Consider the following 16,664-nt stretch of genomic DNA (forward strand, 5'->3'; position numbering starts at 1 on the left):
CTAGCATGGAAGCATTTGAACACTACCCTGATACTCTACAGTACACACAGAGACCATCAGTGAAGGGAGTACAGGAGACGCCAATAAAAGGGAGCCATGTTTTCTCAATCCTGGGTCCTGTCACCTCCACAATCTTACTAATCACTCATCTTCTTTCTCTTCTTTTTTGAGAGTAGGCCCTACTTTATTGGCCAGGCTGACTTTGAACTACTGAACCAGAGTAATCCTTCTGCCTCAGTCTTCCCAGCCAGCTTTTACTCCTGATAACTATAAGAGATTTTAGGATGATCATTTATGGAGACAAAGCTGGCCTCAGGAGATCCTCACACATTTACCAATCCAAGAAATTGCATAAAATTGAAAAGGAAACTTTTAAAGACACCCAAGAGATAAGACTGGCTTGGCTATATGAAACAGGCAAATGAAAACTCCTCTTAATTACCAGGTAATATGGTACAGTATCTAAGGTTTTGGAGATCTATGAAAAGATATGAACTAGAAAAGATATGAATCCAGAGCACTAAAGGAAAACTACAAAACCAAAGTTAATTTTTGAAGTTTATATTAAAAATAATAAACTGATCTTAACAGCAAACTATACACTTGCTCTAAGACTTAGTGTGTGCCCTAAGGGAAGGTAGGAGCAAATGAATGCTGCAAGGATCTAAAACCTGAGAGAAAAACAAAAACAACTTCTTGGTTTCTGTAAGAACAGATTGGATAACAGTGTTGCCAGCTAATAAGGGGAATGGAGACATAGAATATTTGGAAGGCAAGTAATGAGCTCGGTTTGGGACAAACTGGTGTTGATGTATCTACTGGGGACCCTGAGGTTTAAGATTTACTCCTTTTTAGAGAGACCTTGGCCAACACAACAAATGTACAATGAACACAGATGGCGATGAACTAGGCAAGCTGCTTACCACAAACAGATTGTACACCATGTTAAAAACAAACTGATATGAATTGGGGGAATTGGGAGAATTATCGGCTGCAGTGGGAGTATGAGGTAATAATAACAATAACACATTTCAATACAACTTCTATTTCATATTCTTAACATTCCCCTGCCATACATCTAGTTTAAATGTGAAGACTGTTAGTTACATTTCAATGCATAAATTACTCAAAATACATCCTCATAAATTCCTTTTCCTACCCTCCCCCACAGATTTCTTTACTCAGTGTTTCCAAGAATCATGTAGTGATTTTTCAATAACAAAGATAGACTACAGGTTCTCACAGACCTTGAATTAAAAACACTCCCGGTGTGGTGGCACACACCTTTAGTCTCAGCACTTGGGAGGCAGAGGCAGGTGGAGTTCTCTCTGAGCTTGAGGCCAGTCTGGTCTACAGAGTAAGTTCCAGGACAGTCAGGGCTACACAGAGAAACCCTGTCAAAAAAAAAAAACAAAAACAAAAAACAAAAACAAAAACAAAAAAAAAAAAACAGAACAGAACAGAAAAGCAAAGAAAAGAAAAAACAAAAAACAATCCCCCACTCCCTTCAAACTAATGTTCAACTATTCTCCAATCTCCATGGATGGGAAATAAGTAGAATGCCAGGGCAAGACGGTGAGGAGCAGGAAGACCTTTGGCAGTCTGGGGGTTACTTTACTCCAAACTAAATCTGTGTTCCTTGACTGTTTGATGGTGTGAACCAGGGAAAACTACACAGTGATTGCACCTTAAGATGAGGGGCAGAACTGAGTTCAAGCTCCTCAAGTCCTACAACTTCCACATGGTCATGGAGAAAAGTATGACCTGTAGCCTAGGGAGCAGGATTTTGTTCTTCTTCCTTCAAGATACCCTGGGCCATCAGCTGTTACATCAAGGCTCATTTATCCTAAACAATCACATGACTGCCCCAAAGGGGAGATGCAGTGATGCCGAATTCTGGGATAAAGTTAAAGGATAGAAGGACAAAGAAACTGACCTCAAAAACTGCAGATGCAGCTGAGCGATGTCCCCGACACGCACAGGCCCTGTGTTTGAGGCCCCCCAAAAGCAGAGAAAGTAGAAACAAAACCAAAAAATAGGAAAAGTAAACGTCAAATAATTCTGTGATTTTTCTCCAAATCAGTCTTCTAATAAAATTGGTAGGAAAATAAAGATATTTGGGTTGCCAAAGTAGATATTTTCCCCTGTATACCACAATCAAAATTAATAAGCAACTCAGTTAAGTAACTGAAGGGGGATTTATATGTCATAATTTGTAACAAAAGGCAAAGTTACACAAACACTGCAAGAAACTCTTCTTTCCAAGAACACAGAGGACTCAGAACTCTACTTGAAATAATACTGAATTGTATCAGTCAAGTTATCAGAAAGATTAATTGATCTTTTTTAGGACAAGAGGGATTCCATGCTCACTACTAGAGGCAGGGTAGCTGAAGGAGGAGTCAGGCTAAAGCTCTGGCACCTCTCTATCCTCTCTGTGCTCTATGATTTCTGCACCACTTCCTTAAGAAGTTACAGCTGCTTGCCAGTCTTTTCAAAGAGAACTAACCCATGAGGAATTGGACAAAGACAAGTAATTACTCTAAGCCTTTGGGCAGGCAGGAACACAGCATTTAAAAGCACACTCTAAGTCTGACTGGCTTAAAATACTAGCACAACTTATTGTTGTGTGACTGTGGCTGGCCATGTCAGTCGACCTCCAGGCCTCTGTTTCAACTGTAAAGTGAAAACAGTAATAACAGAGAGAGTTGTCTTGAAGATTAAGTACACTGAGGAGCCTGGCACAGGGTAAGCCCAGTGGACAGCCATGCTACTGCACTGCTGTTCCTATGATTGGTTTGAGTGTAATGCTAATGGAAATACTTGTTTCTAGGCATCACACCATCAGCTAAGAACAGCCAAAACATTAGATGAAATCCAATCGCAGAGAAGAGCCAAGAGTTCCCAAGAAAAACTACTTCAACCAAAATTCAACCTAAGAAATGACACTGGCTTTAGGTTCATCAGTTACAAAGAACTTTCTTTTAGTGTCTTTCCTTATTCGAGAAACAGATGGAAGCTGACACAGCAAGACAGAGCAAGGGAATGATGGAAGGAAGCGGCACATCAAACATGCTTTAAGGTGTCGGAATCCTTAGTCACCAAGGGCTACCATTCATGAAGAATTTTTTTTTTTTTTTTTTAGGTTTTCCGAGACAGGGTTTCTCTGTGCAGCTTTGCGCCTTTCCTGGATCTCGCTCTCTGGACCAGGCTGGCCTCGAACTCACAAAGATCCGCCTGCCTCTGCCTCCCAAGTGCTGGGATTAAAGGCGTGCGCTACCACCGCCCGGCTCATGAAGAATTTTTAAAGGGTCTCAAAGCTATTAAAATGGTAATTAGGCCCCAAGAAAACAAGAACCAATTCAATTACTTGCTGTCTTTAAATTTAAAGCCCTCTATTAAGAGGGTCTAAAATAAAGCACAGTTATAATTTCAGGTCCATGACCAACCTTAAAGCCAAAGTGTATGTTCCCGGCTGCCGCTGGCTCTCCCGGATGAGGTAGCTCCCCTCAGCCACACTCAAGAGCTGGTCAGTCTCTTCTCTAGAGATCATGCCATGAAACCTATGGAACAAAGCCAATCAGAGAGCCGGCTCTCCACAGTTCTTCAGTACAACAGGACAAAACACAGCCCCTGCCCTCACCTGCTGGTCTCGGCCACACCGAGGGAGGAAAGAAAGCACTTGGCTTTAACTGTGCTGTGCCTCCCTCGGCCTGGCCCTGGCCAGCTTCTCTGGGATAAGAACAGCACCAAAGCAGCTACTGAGTCTACTTCCTAACTTGGAACAAAATCCACATCCACTGAAGGCAGGATCCACCACCTCACCTAAGAGGACAGACCTTTCTCATGTAACCATTTGACCATATGGGCTTGCTAAAAAAGAATACACAGAATTTATCTCATTTCTTCTGTCCAGTCGGTACTGTGATCCAAGCTTCTGGCTGGAAGTCCATGCTGGCAACTTTCCAGGACCCTGGGTTGTCTTTAATTGGCATGATCACCCAATAATGTGCATAATGTGCATTGCTGAATACTCAGACCACAAGCAAAGAGTGTAGCACATGCCTTGGCTTCCTGTCCAAACCCTATTGTTCATTAACAAAGGAAAAAAAGCAAGAATAAACACAAATAATGAATGCATCTTTTATGCAAAGATTCATTCACAACAACCTGATACAGAACCCTGAGAAAGTAAAAGTGGCAGTGGTGGCAGATATCTAAAATACGGAATCATTTTACACCTGTATGAGGATTTGCAATTTGTAGATTCATATAGCGTGTCCTTTAAGGAACTCAAACGATGAAGGACTCCAGGCCACGCCACCCCGATGTGTTGCTTTAGTATGCAGTCTTCATCTGACAGCACAAGACATACAGCCAGTGGCAGGAAAAGTCTTTCTGAGCTCTCTCTATCTACCTAAGGACAAATCATCCAAAAGGGCCTGAATCCCAGCAGGATCCCCCCACCCCTGGAGACTGAATCTCATGCAGAAGAGGAGATATAAAGGTAACACCGTGCCACACACAAACTTGCTTCTCTCCCATTCTTCCTCCTAAGGAAGGAAAAATCACATTTCCTAAAAATCATTTATTCTTCCCTAAATGGCCCACAATGTCCCTAAGGACATTTTAAATTATTAAAAACTAACTAAACAATAAATATTAGTATACAAACTCTGACATTCCACTGGGTATTCACTCCTTTTTCTGTGATAGCCTTGTTTGCATTCTGCTAACAACACATTTACACTGTCTGCTGTGATCTACCTGTTGAGTTTATCTCAAAGGCTCAGGCACCACAGAAGAGGATGGCAGTAAGTCTCTCCTCACAGCTAACTCACTGCGTAAGAAAAAAAAAAGCATCACAGGCCAGGTGGCGGTAGTGGCACACGCCATTAATCCCAGCACTCGGGAGGCAGAGGCAGGCAGATCTCTGTGAGTTCGAGGCCAGCCTGGTTTACAGAGAGAGATCCAGGACAGGCTTCAAAGCTACACAAAGAAACCCTGTCTCAAAAACCAAAAAAAAAAAAAAAAAAAAAAAAATCACAGCTTCTACAGCACAAAAGGACAATAGGCACTTGACTTTCGATTAAATTTTAAAGGTTCTTCACTGACACCTTAATAGCCCAGGAATTTTGCTTTGGGGTAATTGGCAACTCTCTGAAGTTTTTCCTTGTAGGTCTGGCTCAAGTCTTAAAACTGTTCATGGCAATTATATTTAAATCACATCACCGAGAAATGCTCTAATTGGTCTCCTGGATTTTTCATCTTCCTGAATTTCTCAATCTTTTACAACTAGGTTCATGGGCAATATACTTTATCTGCTGCAGGTAAGAGGGTAACCCATTCCTGATGAAACACTCTCCAGAAATCTATACTTTGTATGTGCCATGCCATCAGGGAATAAAGTTGGCAAAATGTACTAGCTGTTTAAAACAAAGATCAATTGCCTTAAAAGGCAATCAAATTCAAATTTTGGAACACACCTTAACAATGAAATTTAAAGAACCTTATAAGAATTCATACCAATTGATCTACTATTTGTATCCCTTTAAAACTGTGAGAGGTTTCTGAGAGTTTCTATTAATATTAGAGATTAAGCCTCCCTTCCCCATAAAGCCCCAATCTAAAATCTGATACATTTCTGTATCTAGTACTCCTGATGAGAACCTCAATCAGAAGGGCAGCTGAGCGACTCTGAAGACTGCCAAGACTGACTCTCAGCTGTGGAATCACTCTCCCCTCAGCTCCCAGGCAGGCTGCCTAGGGACCACTCCAAGACTCAAAAAACACACCTGGAATTCTAAGTAATGTACAAATAATTGCTGTATACATTGTTATTTGGTATTATCTCAATGAAAAACAAAGGTTTTTATCTGGGGCAGTATTTCTCAACTGTGGGTAGCAACCCCTTGGGGGTCGAATGATCCTTTCACAGGGCTTGCCTAAGACCATCTGAAAACACAGATACTTACATTATGATTCATAACAGCAGCAAAATCAGTTATGAAGTAGCAATGAGATAATTGGGAATGGTAAGGACTATAGGTGATTTTTACTCTTTTCTTGAAAGTGCTATATTTCTATTTCTCAATAATCAGAAAAACTAAGGCCTTGGACACTAAAACGGCACTTTAAATCATTTTCCCGATAGCCAGTTGCCCAGCCATGGAACTAAAACTAAAAGTCAATTTTAAAAATATTATAATGCTCATTACCAATACTAAGCAGAACACTCAAGCTACAAATCTGTATGCACAAGACGTAAACTTTGTAAACCTGAGAGCGGACAGATGCATTGGCACAAGCCTGAAGCTCCACCACAACAGGAGCTGGGCTTCACAGTGATGCTGTCGTAAGTAAGTAACATGAAAACATAAGCAAGTACAATGACTAACTAACACTATGGAAACATCCTCAGAAGGCAGTATGTAAAAATTTTAATATGTCTCTGGGTAACATGAATCATTTTTTTCTGGTATGACACTACATAATATTGAAAAGTAGAAGAAAAGGAGACGATATAAAATAAACTGTCTAAATCCCACTGAATCTTGCTGCATGTTTTATCATGTCTAGTACATAAATATATACACTTTCTTGACACTGATCTAAGAGTATGCATTTATATGGCTTTCTTCTTGCTTCTTTAACATTTTTGCACATTAATTTTATCATAGTATTTTCTTTTTATAGTTGTCTTTATTTTCCTATTTTAGACCAGTGAGAATTATATACCTGTAATCAGATAAAGAGAATTTAATTTCATCAAACTAGAATATTTCTTTCATCCTGTATTTTTACCAAAAGCATACATTTACCTATATCTTTTACATATATAAACCTACAATCCATACTTACTCTCTTCCGTAATACTTTGGTCTGTTTTCTACCTATAGAAAAGAAGAAAAACAATGAATACTTATGAAAATCCAAATGCACAAAATGTGAGTCAACACATTTTCATATGATAAACTAAAGCATATACCAAGACAAAGAATCTGAGTAATATTAACAGGCAGAAGATGGACTGTAAGTTTATTAACTAACTGGGTTAGTTATTTCGTCTCTCTAGACCTGTTTCTGATGCACCCATGTTGTGTGAGTAAACAGTGGAAGTTTCTAGATGGTGATGAATTAGAAAAGATAATCACTTTATTCAAAGAGTAAAATATCCACAAAACTTAGTGTCCTAACAGTGTCACTACAAACTGGTTTTTTTCTCACCCTCCCCCGTCCTCTCCCTCCCTATCACTCCGTATTCTCCATTTTGTTACAAATATCCTAACACAGCACCAGCCTTCCGGCTCCCATCAGCTCTCCCTTCACCAGTCTCTTCCCATAGCATTCCGAGCATGTCACACACCCAGAAGCATGGATTCTGAGGAGTTCCTATTGGGTAGATAGGGAGGGAGAGGGGATTTGCCCAACTCACTCAAGAAATACTGAAGAGAAAATGGGACAGGCATTTCTCTTTTTCTAAGAAAATTATTTGTGTGTGTTTGTGTGTGTGTATTTGTATGTGTGTGTGTGTGTGTGTGTGTGTGTGGGTGAATGCCGCATCATGGGGAGTGGAGGTCAGAGGATAACTTACACTGTAGTTCTGAGCTGAACAGTCTAGATTCTAGAGTGCATTTAGTGTTTGACTTTCTGTGCCGGGCTTATTTCACTTAGTATAATGTCCTCCAGGTTCACCCACAATGCTGCATATAAAAGGACTTGCTTCTTTTAAAGATTGTGTTTGGTGTGAAATACAGTATTTCATCATGTATATGTGCATTTTCTTTACCCACTCATTCAGTGACTAGCCATTGTGACTAATACAGCAAAACATCAGAGTGCAGATACATCCTCAACATAATGAATTCATTTCCTTTGGAGAGGTACCAAGTAGTGGGGGTGCTGGACTGTCTAGTACAAGAAGAAACTGAGTATCAGGGAAGTTACACTTGTTATTGAAGATACTACCTGTTCAAACGGTAGAGACCAAGTTAATACCGTGACTCTTATGCAGAGCCAAAAAGATCCTCCTTTTGCCTGTTTGATGCTGCCTCAGTTGATTGTGGTTAAATGACAGTTCCCAAAGCAACTTCAAAAGCCTATTGAGTGATTTCCTGTAGTTCTGCACCAAACCTAGCTGCCAAGTCTGGATTTCCTATTCACTGGTCATCCAGACCTAGAACTGTTTCTAACAAACTTGAGACATTTATTGCCATCATAGCAAGAAATCTGTTTCTCAAGGGCACACCATAACGATTTCTCAGAATCTAACCTGGTACACCATCTCGGAGGCATCTTCAAATTCTCTCAATTGTAAAACTATGGTAATAACATACTACGCTTCTTTCCCAAATTCCATACTACAGGAAAGCGACAGTTTTATCTTTCTGATACATATTTTTTCTCCCGTGGTAACGATCTTTTCTGCTGGTTGTTTACTATCTTAGTAGTTAAGTTGTTTTTAACATGTTTTCATTTTTTCATAGGAGTCATGATTCTACTTTTTCCTAAGAATTTTTTTTTTTTTAAAGAAGATTTATTTACTTATTATGTACACAGAACAGGGCACCAGACCTCATTACAGATGGTTGGGAGCCACCATGTGGGTGCTGGGAATTGAACTCAGGACCTCTGGAAGAGCAGTCAGTGCTCTTAACCTCTGAGCCATCTCTCCAGCCCCCGCCCCCCTAAGAATTATTCTTAACTAATAAGCCTCTTTATTTCTGTTGCAATTGCAGCCAGGTTATTTCTTATCTTAAATCCCATCTGAGTTTGTCTTTGTTCCACAATTTCTCAGTTTATAAAACTTACTGCACATCTTTTGAGTCAAAGGAAGCAGGGAAGGTTTTCTTTTCCTAAACAAGATCTAGACGTTTTAAGGTTATCTAAGATATTAAGTATTGTCTCCAAACTTACAGACATTACTCAGATAATCAAATTAAAAGATTAGTCAAATATAAAAATGATTAACAATCTCAAATTAGTTGACCTATAAATGTATCAAGTTGGAAATTTAAATGTCATGTAATAGAATAATTTATGCTTATTTAAGCATTTATATGCTTGTTTTTAAGTTTTACAAAACATCTAAATGTTTTTGCAGGAAAAGAAAAATCTCTGCTTCCTTAGATTCCCATGACAGGAGTTTGTAAAATCAAGAGATGACTAGTTCCCCAAAGTCATTTTTTTCCTCTTACTCAGTCCACCAAATCAAACATATTCCCGTACTTCATAGATTCCTTTCTGCCCCTTTTTGGCTATTCCCAGAACCAGTGCGTACAGGTCCTTTCATTCATCCTTAGGAATACTACAACAATCTCCTGAAACAGTCTTTTTGCCTCCAAATGTCCATCTTCCTTCCTAATCCACCTTGCATTGCAGCCAAGTGCTCTAAACCTAATATCATGTTTTTGTGCTGAAAGTATCTGTCCTCTACGGCTACAAGGACAAGGTCTGAACTGTATATTTAGGACATAAAATACTTTTTTTTATTTTTTTGTCTATGTAGATATCTGGTACCATCTTTTAACACTCTACCACAATTCCCTGCAAGTGGCAAAAAGAAAACAAACAAACCCGATACATGGAACTGCTGCCAATTTGCTCCATTGGCTAATCTACTCCACTCGCTACAAGACTCTAGGTTCTTCAGGGAGAGAGATACTGCTTTGATTGAGTTCTGAAGGTCGAGCAGAAAGCAGCACCTCAGAGAACATTGGTTACTCGATTGAAGGAATAAAAATATAAATGTCTGGTCTCAGGTTCTCGGGCTTCAGCACTATCAGGTATGGGTTCTATATCATGGAGGGAAATTAAATTCAATATTTTAAAAAGTAGTCAGCACTCCCATAACATATGAGTCATTACCACACCAGCATATCTTGCATGCAGTCACTGCTGTAGGTCAAAGGTAATAATGATGACTACTTTTCTCCTCCAATAGCACACAAAGTACCTTCTAGCACCATGAACACTGGTCAGCTGAGGTGAAGCTTCTAGTTGGGTACCAGCTCAAGTGATCCAAATAAGTGGAATCTTCAGCAATAGAGCCTTATCATTCAGTTGTAACCAATAGCTGTGACAACAACCTTTGATGTTTGGGAGAGTTTACAGGATCCCTTAGGCCAATGACCCAACTAGATATAGCCCATTCTTGGCACTGGAGGTTTTACTTGGTGGCATAAGATGTCTGTCTGGTTGGAGTATTGTTTTTCCCCTTATATGGTGACTCCATTTAAATTAAAATTTCTTTCATATATGCATATCTTTTAGGAAGCTTCTATAGTAGTACATTTCCACATGGCCTTTCAAAAGTCTTTAGTGTTAGCTGTCCCTTCCCATATTCTCTCCTTTACCCTACTCTCCCATACCCATCCTGATGTAATCTATTCTAGTTTTCCCTGTATCTCTTTTAACACTATATTCTATTTCCCCTTCTCTGGAAGATTCCTCCCCCATCTGGCCCCCCAGGTCCCTTACTAGCTATTTAAACAGTGGTTATTTAGATAAACACACAAATCTACAGATTAAAAGCTAACATTCACATATTATATTGCAAAAGGAAAGTAGCAATGAAATAACAGCTAATGGTACATTCTATTACCATAGATCAGTGTCTTGCTCAACCCTCAACAGAGAAGCTCCTTCTTGTAGTAGATAGTAATTAACACAGAGACCCACAACTGGACCATGTGCAGAGAGAGACTTCAGAACACTCTGTCCTAAATGGAGTCCCATCATCAAACACCTCCCCTCAAGGTTCAGGGATCCATTCAGAAGAGGAAGCGGAAAGATATTTTAAGAGCCAGGGGTATGGAGGACTCCAAGAAAGCAGTGTCTCCCAGACACAACAAGGCTGATGCACATAGGAACTCACAGAGACTGTTACAGCATGCACAGGACCAGCACAGGTTCAAACAAGATAAGATCCCAGCACTGAGAAGGGGAAGTGGACACAAAGTCCCACCCCAACCAAGAAGCGATTTGCAACTGACACCCACTGGCAAAGGGAAATCAGTTTTCTTCACTGGGTAGGCCCTATGCCCAAGAGTCATTGGCCAACACAAAATCGACTCCATCATTTTTTGTGAGCTTTTTGTTTGGGTATTTTGGGTGTGTGTGTGGGGGGGAGTGTTTGCATCTTTTCATGTAATACAAAATATCTTTCCTTGGAAAATTATCCATGTTGTTTGTTTATTTTGTTGAAGTGCCTTTTTCTTTTTACTATTTTGTAATTTCATACATGTATACAATGTATTTACATCACATCCACCCATAACCACCCCTCACCCCTTCTGTGTTCTGTGTGTGTGTGTGTGTGTGTGTGTGTGTGTGTGTGTGTGTGTGTGTGTAACTTGCTATATAGACAGGCAGGCCTAGAACTCAGGGGTCTGCATCCCATGTGCTGGGATTAAAGGCCACATGCTTGGCTCAAACTGGGTTCATTTTGTTAAATTACCCTACAATGATACTCTCAAATGCATTATCAGAAATGAGGAATAAAACACTTTAAAATGTAAGAATGTGTAATTAGCTAAAGAAAGTTATAGTATTTAAAACTATACAAAGATGTTATATATAATGTAAGCAGCATACATATGTCTAATGCGACTATCAATAAAACTGAATCGGAGTGAACGGTCCCACCCACAGACAGGCCTCCAAGGACGGTCAGCTTTGGGAAACAGAAGAAGAAAGGATATCTGCTGTGCCGACTGTGTCACACCCACCTCACAAGTACAGGTGATCCTTCGAGGATGAGGGGCTTCCTGCTGCAGCTGGTATACTACAAGAAGGTAGACAGCAACGTGTCAATTTCCCTTATAGAGAATTTAGGAACATACTAGAAAAAACTGGCTGCTTTTTATACTTATAAGAAAAGTTATAGTCCTTTTTGTTGCTAAATAAAAATTTGTTATGAACAAAACAAAGACTGTCAACCAAATTAAAGTTACCAAATTTGAGGAGAACATGAGCAGAAAAATCATAATCCACACAAATATCTTCTAGAATAGTGGTTCTCAACCTGTGGGTCATAAGCCCTTTGTGGATCAAATGATCCTTTCACAGGGGCTGCCTAATACCATCAGAAAACACAGATGTTTACATTACAATTCTTAACAGTAGCAAAACTGCAGTTACGAAGTAGCAATGAAAGTAATTTTCTGGTTAGTGTTCACAACATGAGGAACTGTATTAAAAGACTGCAGCTGATATCCACTGTTCTAGAACAAATTGGGTCTATAATTTGTACATTCTTCCCTGTAATCCACTCTTTGTTTTTCCTAATATAAACCAGTAATATTTACACTTCTTAAAGCACATTACTGTCAAACATGAGACTAAAATACGGAGTTACCGGTCAGAAGTTAACATACATACTATTTTTCTCCCTCATTTATATTGTGAACATCTATTTTCAAATATAATCTCCTTAAAAACAAAATTTCAGAGACCAAGTTATTAGGACTTACTCAATTTGGGCAAATTAAGCAAAAGAAAGAATTTGACACTGAAACACTTTGCCAAAGAATGAATAATTTTTAGGGTATCTGTAAATGATCAATAAAATTTGAACTGATAACATGACCTTTTCCAGCCTCACATTAGGTTTTAGATTTAAAAATGAGAATAGACAAGATTCGTGGCTATCAGAGGAAGCATGTAAATATGTTTATCTCTTGAGATTATTTTTTTTCCATTTCTAAATGTGCAATCATAGGTAAATGAACTTAAGTTAATACTGCAGTTAAATACTTACATAGTTTGTCAACATCATCAAACTACCCAAAAATCTGGGACTTCAGACAATTCATGCATGACTCATTGGAATGAAGTATCATTTTATAGTTTCTATCTCTTGCCATTGTAATTCATATATAACATGGGAATATATGTGAATATATACAATTAGACAATATAAACATATATAATTAGAATAAATACAGAACACATCACTGTTCTCTACTGCTACTTACTACATGAAACATTGACTATAATCCCTGGTAGACAGGAGTATCATAAAGAGTATTATATGTTGATAACTGATATTAAAATACGAAGTTCACGACAGTAATGTCTGATTCATGATGCATGTTGAGGTCACCACTAGGACACGGAACCTGGATAATGCTATGATGTAAAAGGAACTGAGTACAGACAACTAGGGAATGGTGAGGGCAGGTGGGGAACAGTCTCCCCAGGGAAGAGCATATCAATTGGTTATCAATCCCAAATGGTCAGTCCTGTAACATACACACCAGTAATACTAAACTCAGCAGGATGTATTTACATATTTAGGAATATATACATATACATATATGTATATAACAACCATTGGTGAAAAAAAGGAGGTTATGGATTTGAAAGAGAGAAAGGAGGGTATATAGGAAGGTTTGGGGGAATAAGGGAAGGGAGAATGATGTAATTATGTTATAATCTAAAAAACAATACAGTAAAAATATTTTAAAAAAGAATTGAGCAGCTGCAGCTTCACTTTTGCTTGTTTGTTTGCTGTGTTTGAGACAGGGTTTCTGTGTAGTCCTGGCTGTTCTGGAACTCTCTCTGTAGATCAGGCTGGCCTCAAACTCAATGATCCACCTATCTCTGCCTCCCAAGTGCTTCGATTAAAGGCATATGTCACCACGCCTGGCTCCTGCAGCTTTACTTTTTAATTTTTTTTTTTTTTTAAAAATCTCAAACTAAAACAAACAAAAAAACCACTTCCTCAGAAAAATCTGCAATTCTGATATAAATGTCTTCCTTGGCTTTTTTTTTAATGGCTACAAATATCCCTGGGTTGGTACATTAAAATCGTGTTAAATATCCTATGTGATCTGTGACTCTAGAGATTAAATGGACAGTGTGAGGGACAACCGAGCTTCAGAAGGGGAGAAAGAGCACTGCAGCAGTCACTGGGCCTGACAGTGAGGATGTGCCCTCACTCCAGAGCTGAATGTCTCCACCTAAGAGAAGCCAAACACTAGGCAGACAGTCCATGCCCAGGGCTCCTTACTGGTCAGTACAATGACAAGGTGAAAATCCAGTTCACATGTCTGCTTTTGTCTGTAATTCCCAAAGATTTATTGTCTCAATAAAATGTTCTAGAAAGTACTGTCACCTATAAAACTCCAATTATGGCAACTGAGTCATAGTCAAGAAGATTAAAAAATTACCATTAGAACCAAAGTAAATGTGATTCCAAGCACACAGACTGCAGTTTCTGGTTATAATTAGTAAACATTTGCCTGTCTAGTAAGTAAATAGTAAGATAAGCCAACAAGAATAAAGGGGTGATAACATCACACAAAAGACCTGGTGAAGGATTTACCCCTGTGTTTTTCCTAGCATTAAATTGTGTATAGTTATTTTTATTTTCGTTCAGTACTTCTAATTGTCCAAAAAGGCACGGTTCTAGTATTTGTAGAAAAGTTTCTAGATAAAACACCTCCGGAAGTAATATCAAAGTATATATGTATTTAGGCATTTTATAGCAAAATACAGCAAGTTTAGATTCAGCACACCTGTGAAAAATTTCATTCAAAAATTATATACAATAGGTCAGGTGGTGGTGGCACACATCTTTAATCCCAGCACTTGGGAAGCAGAGGCAGGTGGATCTCTGAGTTCAAGGCCAGCCTAGTCTATGGAGCAAGATCCAAGACAGCCAGTACTACAAAGAGAAACCCTATCTCTAAAAACAAAGAACAATGATACAACAATAATAATTACACACACACACACACACACACACACACACACACACACACACACACACACAAGAGCCAGGTGTGGTGGCACAAATCTATAAACCCAAAACTCATAAGACTGAGGCAGGAGGATTACCATGCGTTCAAGACCAGTCTGGGTTATATAGTGAGTACCAAATCAGCCAAGTCTACATAGTAAGACTGTATGCCTGCTCTCTTCCAAAATAAATAAATATTTTAAAATAAGATAGAAAAGTCTAATTATAATTAATTCAGGAATTTCTTCCTTAGTTTAGAACTTCTGATAATTTGAATTTAAACATAGCTGAATTAAAATTGGCAATCATTAACTTATTTGTGGGAAGTTATTAGCTAAATTCAAGATGACAGGATACACAAGAACCTAACGTATTTTCAGTCGTGTTAGAAGTGTCAATGCTTATGTAATTATTAATGAAATTTTCAGTCCCTAGCAGTAACAACAATCAAATTCAGAGATCACAAATTGTACCTTAAAGTCAAAATCAGCTCACATATGGTTTGTTTGCTTTCAAATTTGAATTTGTTTCAACAATAAAAGCAGCAGGAAACTCCCACTTCTCTTAAAAAAACAAACCTCAGCTGTGACAGCAGTAGATCCAGAGGGGTCTGTGACAACAACAAAATAGCGCCAGTTCTGAGCTACTCTCTCCTCGGCACATCTACCTCCCACCCCACCACGTCCTCACAGTCCCGATACTGCACTCCCTGGGATACTGCACTCCCTGGCTGATTATACGTTAAGACTTCCAGTTTTTACATTTAAGAAGGGTACTAAACACAATTCTGTTTCCCTACTGGTTTATATTTTTAAGGTTTTATGTTTCTGTGTTTTTATAAGTTCAGTTGAGGAAAACACGCAGAACAGAAGTAAAGTAATTGTCTCAAAGACTCACAGAAGAGACAGCACGATGGCTCAGACTGTGGCCGAGCCCAGATACCTAAATTGAATCCTGGAAACCCACACAGAAGGGGAGAATCAACTCCCATAACATTTGCGCACATGCAGACACACTGTGCTACATGCACAGACAATCAAAGTAAATGAATAAAATGTAACAAGTATTTCTAAAGAATCACAGTAAACGGTTAATTTCTTAGAGACTCACACTGTGAAAAGATGCTCATAGCCCACCGTGCCCCACCAAAATCCAACATACACAGCAACACTTTACATTAAATCACCTACTTAACTTTAATATGCATAATACAAAAAGTGAAGTACAAATTTTGATTAAATTTTGAGAAGTTTTTTTAAATAACTAGATTTAAGTCACATCAAAGGAATATTCTGAATTCACTGTTAATCCAAAGCTGTCAACAGAATTGTCAGCTACACACACACAATATACACACACATACACATATACACACACACAAATATACACACACTCTATCTCTCTCTATCCCTTTATATTTTTAGAAAGCAATTTTAAAATCATTTTTCTTTTACTTCCTTTTACTGATTTTTCTTTGAAGATAGACTCCCTCATTTATCATATATATTCCTTTTGTTACATAAAGAATTGAGATCAGAATAAACTGCTCAAATTATTAGTTTCTCCATGCATTAGTGTTATCGGCTGCTCAAATAAGTCATCTCAAGCTCCACTACACGGAATTCTGTACACTAAAACAGATGGGCTGCATTCCAGACATTAAACCACATAGAGCTTTGTAGAAACACATTTTACCATAAAAATCCCTTTTATGTTAATCCCAAACTTTGCTATGAATAATTACATTACTTATAAAAACACTATAATCCACACAATTAAATTTACTTGTATACTTACAGTAAGATTTCCAAACAGGAGGTCTATATTCATCCGTATCTGAAAGAATAAATTACCAAATTAATATTACTGAAGTTATATTTAAATAAGGTGCTTCAATCATTAATTCACATGGTATGTA

The 16,664-nt window shown here is 38.5% G+C and overlaps 1 protein-coding gene across 4 annotated transcripts in view; it reads right to left on the reverse strand.

Moving 5' to 3' along the window:
• Positions 1–16,664, reverse strand: part of Chn1 (chimerin 1) — a 153,582-nt gene that overhangs the window by 91,694 nt on the left and 45,224 nt on the right. For all 4 annotated transcript variants that reach the window (XM_052725346.1, XM_052725345.1, XM_052725344.1 and 1 more), the window contains exons 2-5: positions 16,544–16,582; positions 11,730–11,785; positions 6,862–6,893; positions 3,450–3,563 (exon numbers count right to left, since the gene is read on the reverse strand). In XM_052725346.1, coding sequence (XP_052581306.1) covers positions 3,450–3,563; positions 6,862–6,893; positions 11,730–11,785; positions 16,544–16,582 — 241 coding nt within the window. The remainder of the gene's footprint in view (positions 1–3,449; positions 3,564–6,861; positions 6,894–11,729; positions 11,786–16,543; positions 16,583–16,664) is intronic.

Source organism: Peromyscus californicus, unplaced genomic scaffold (assembly GCF_007827085.1).
Source record: "Peromyscus californicus insignis strain IS unplaced genomic scaffold, ASM782708v3 Scaffold_7__1_contigs__length_154581171, whole genome shotgun sequence".
Lineage (NCBI taxonomy): Eukaryota > Metazoa > Chordata > Mammalia > Rodentia > Cricetidae > Peromyscus > Peromyscus californicus.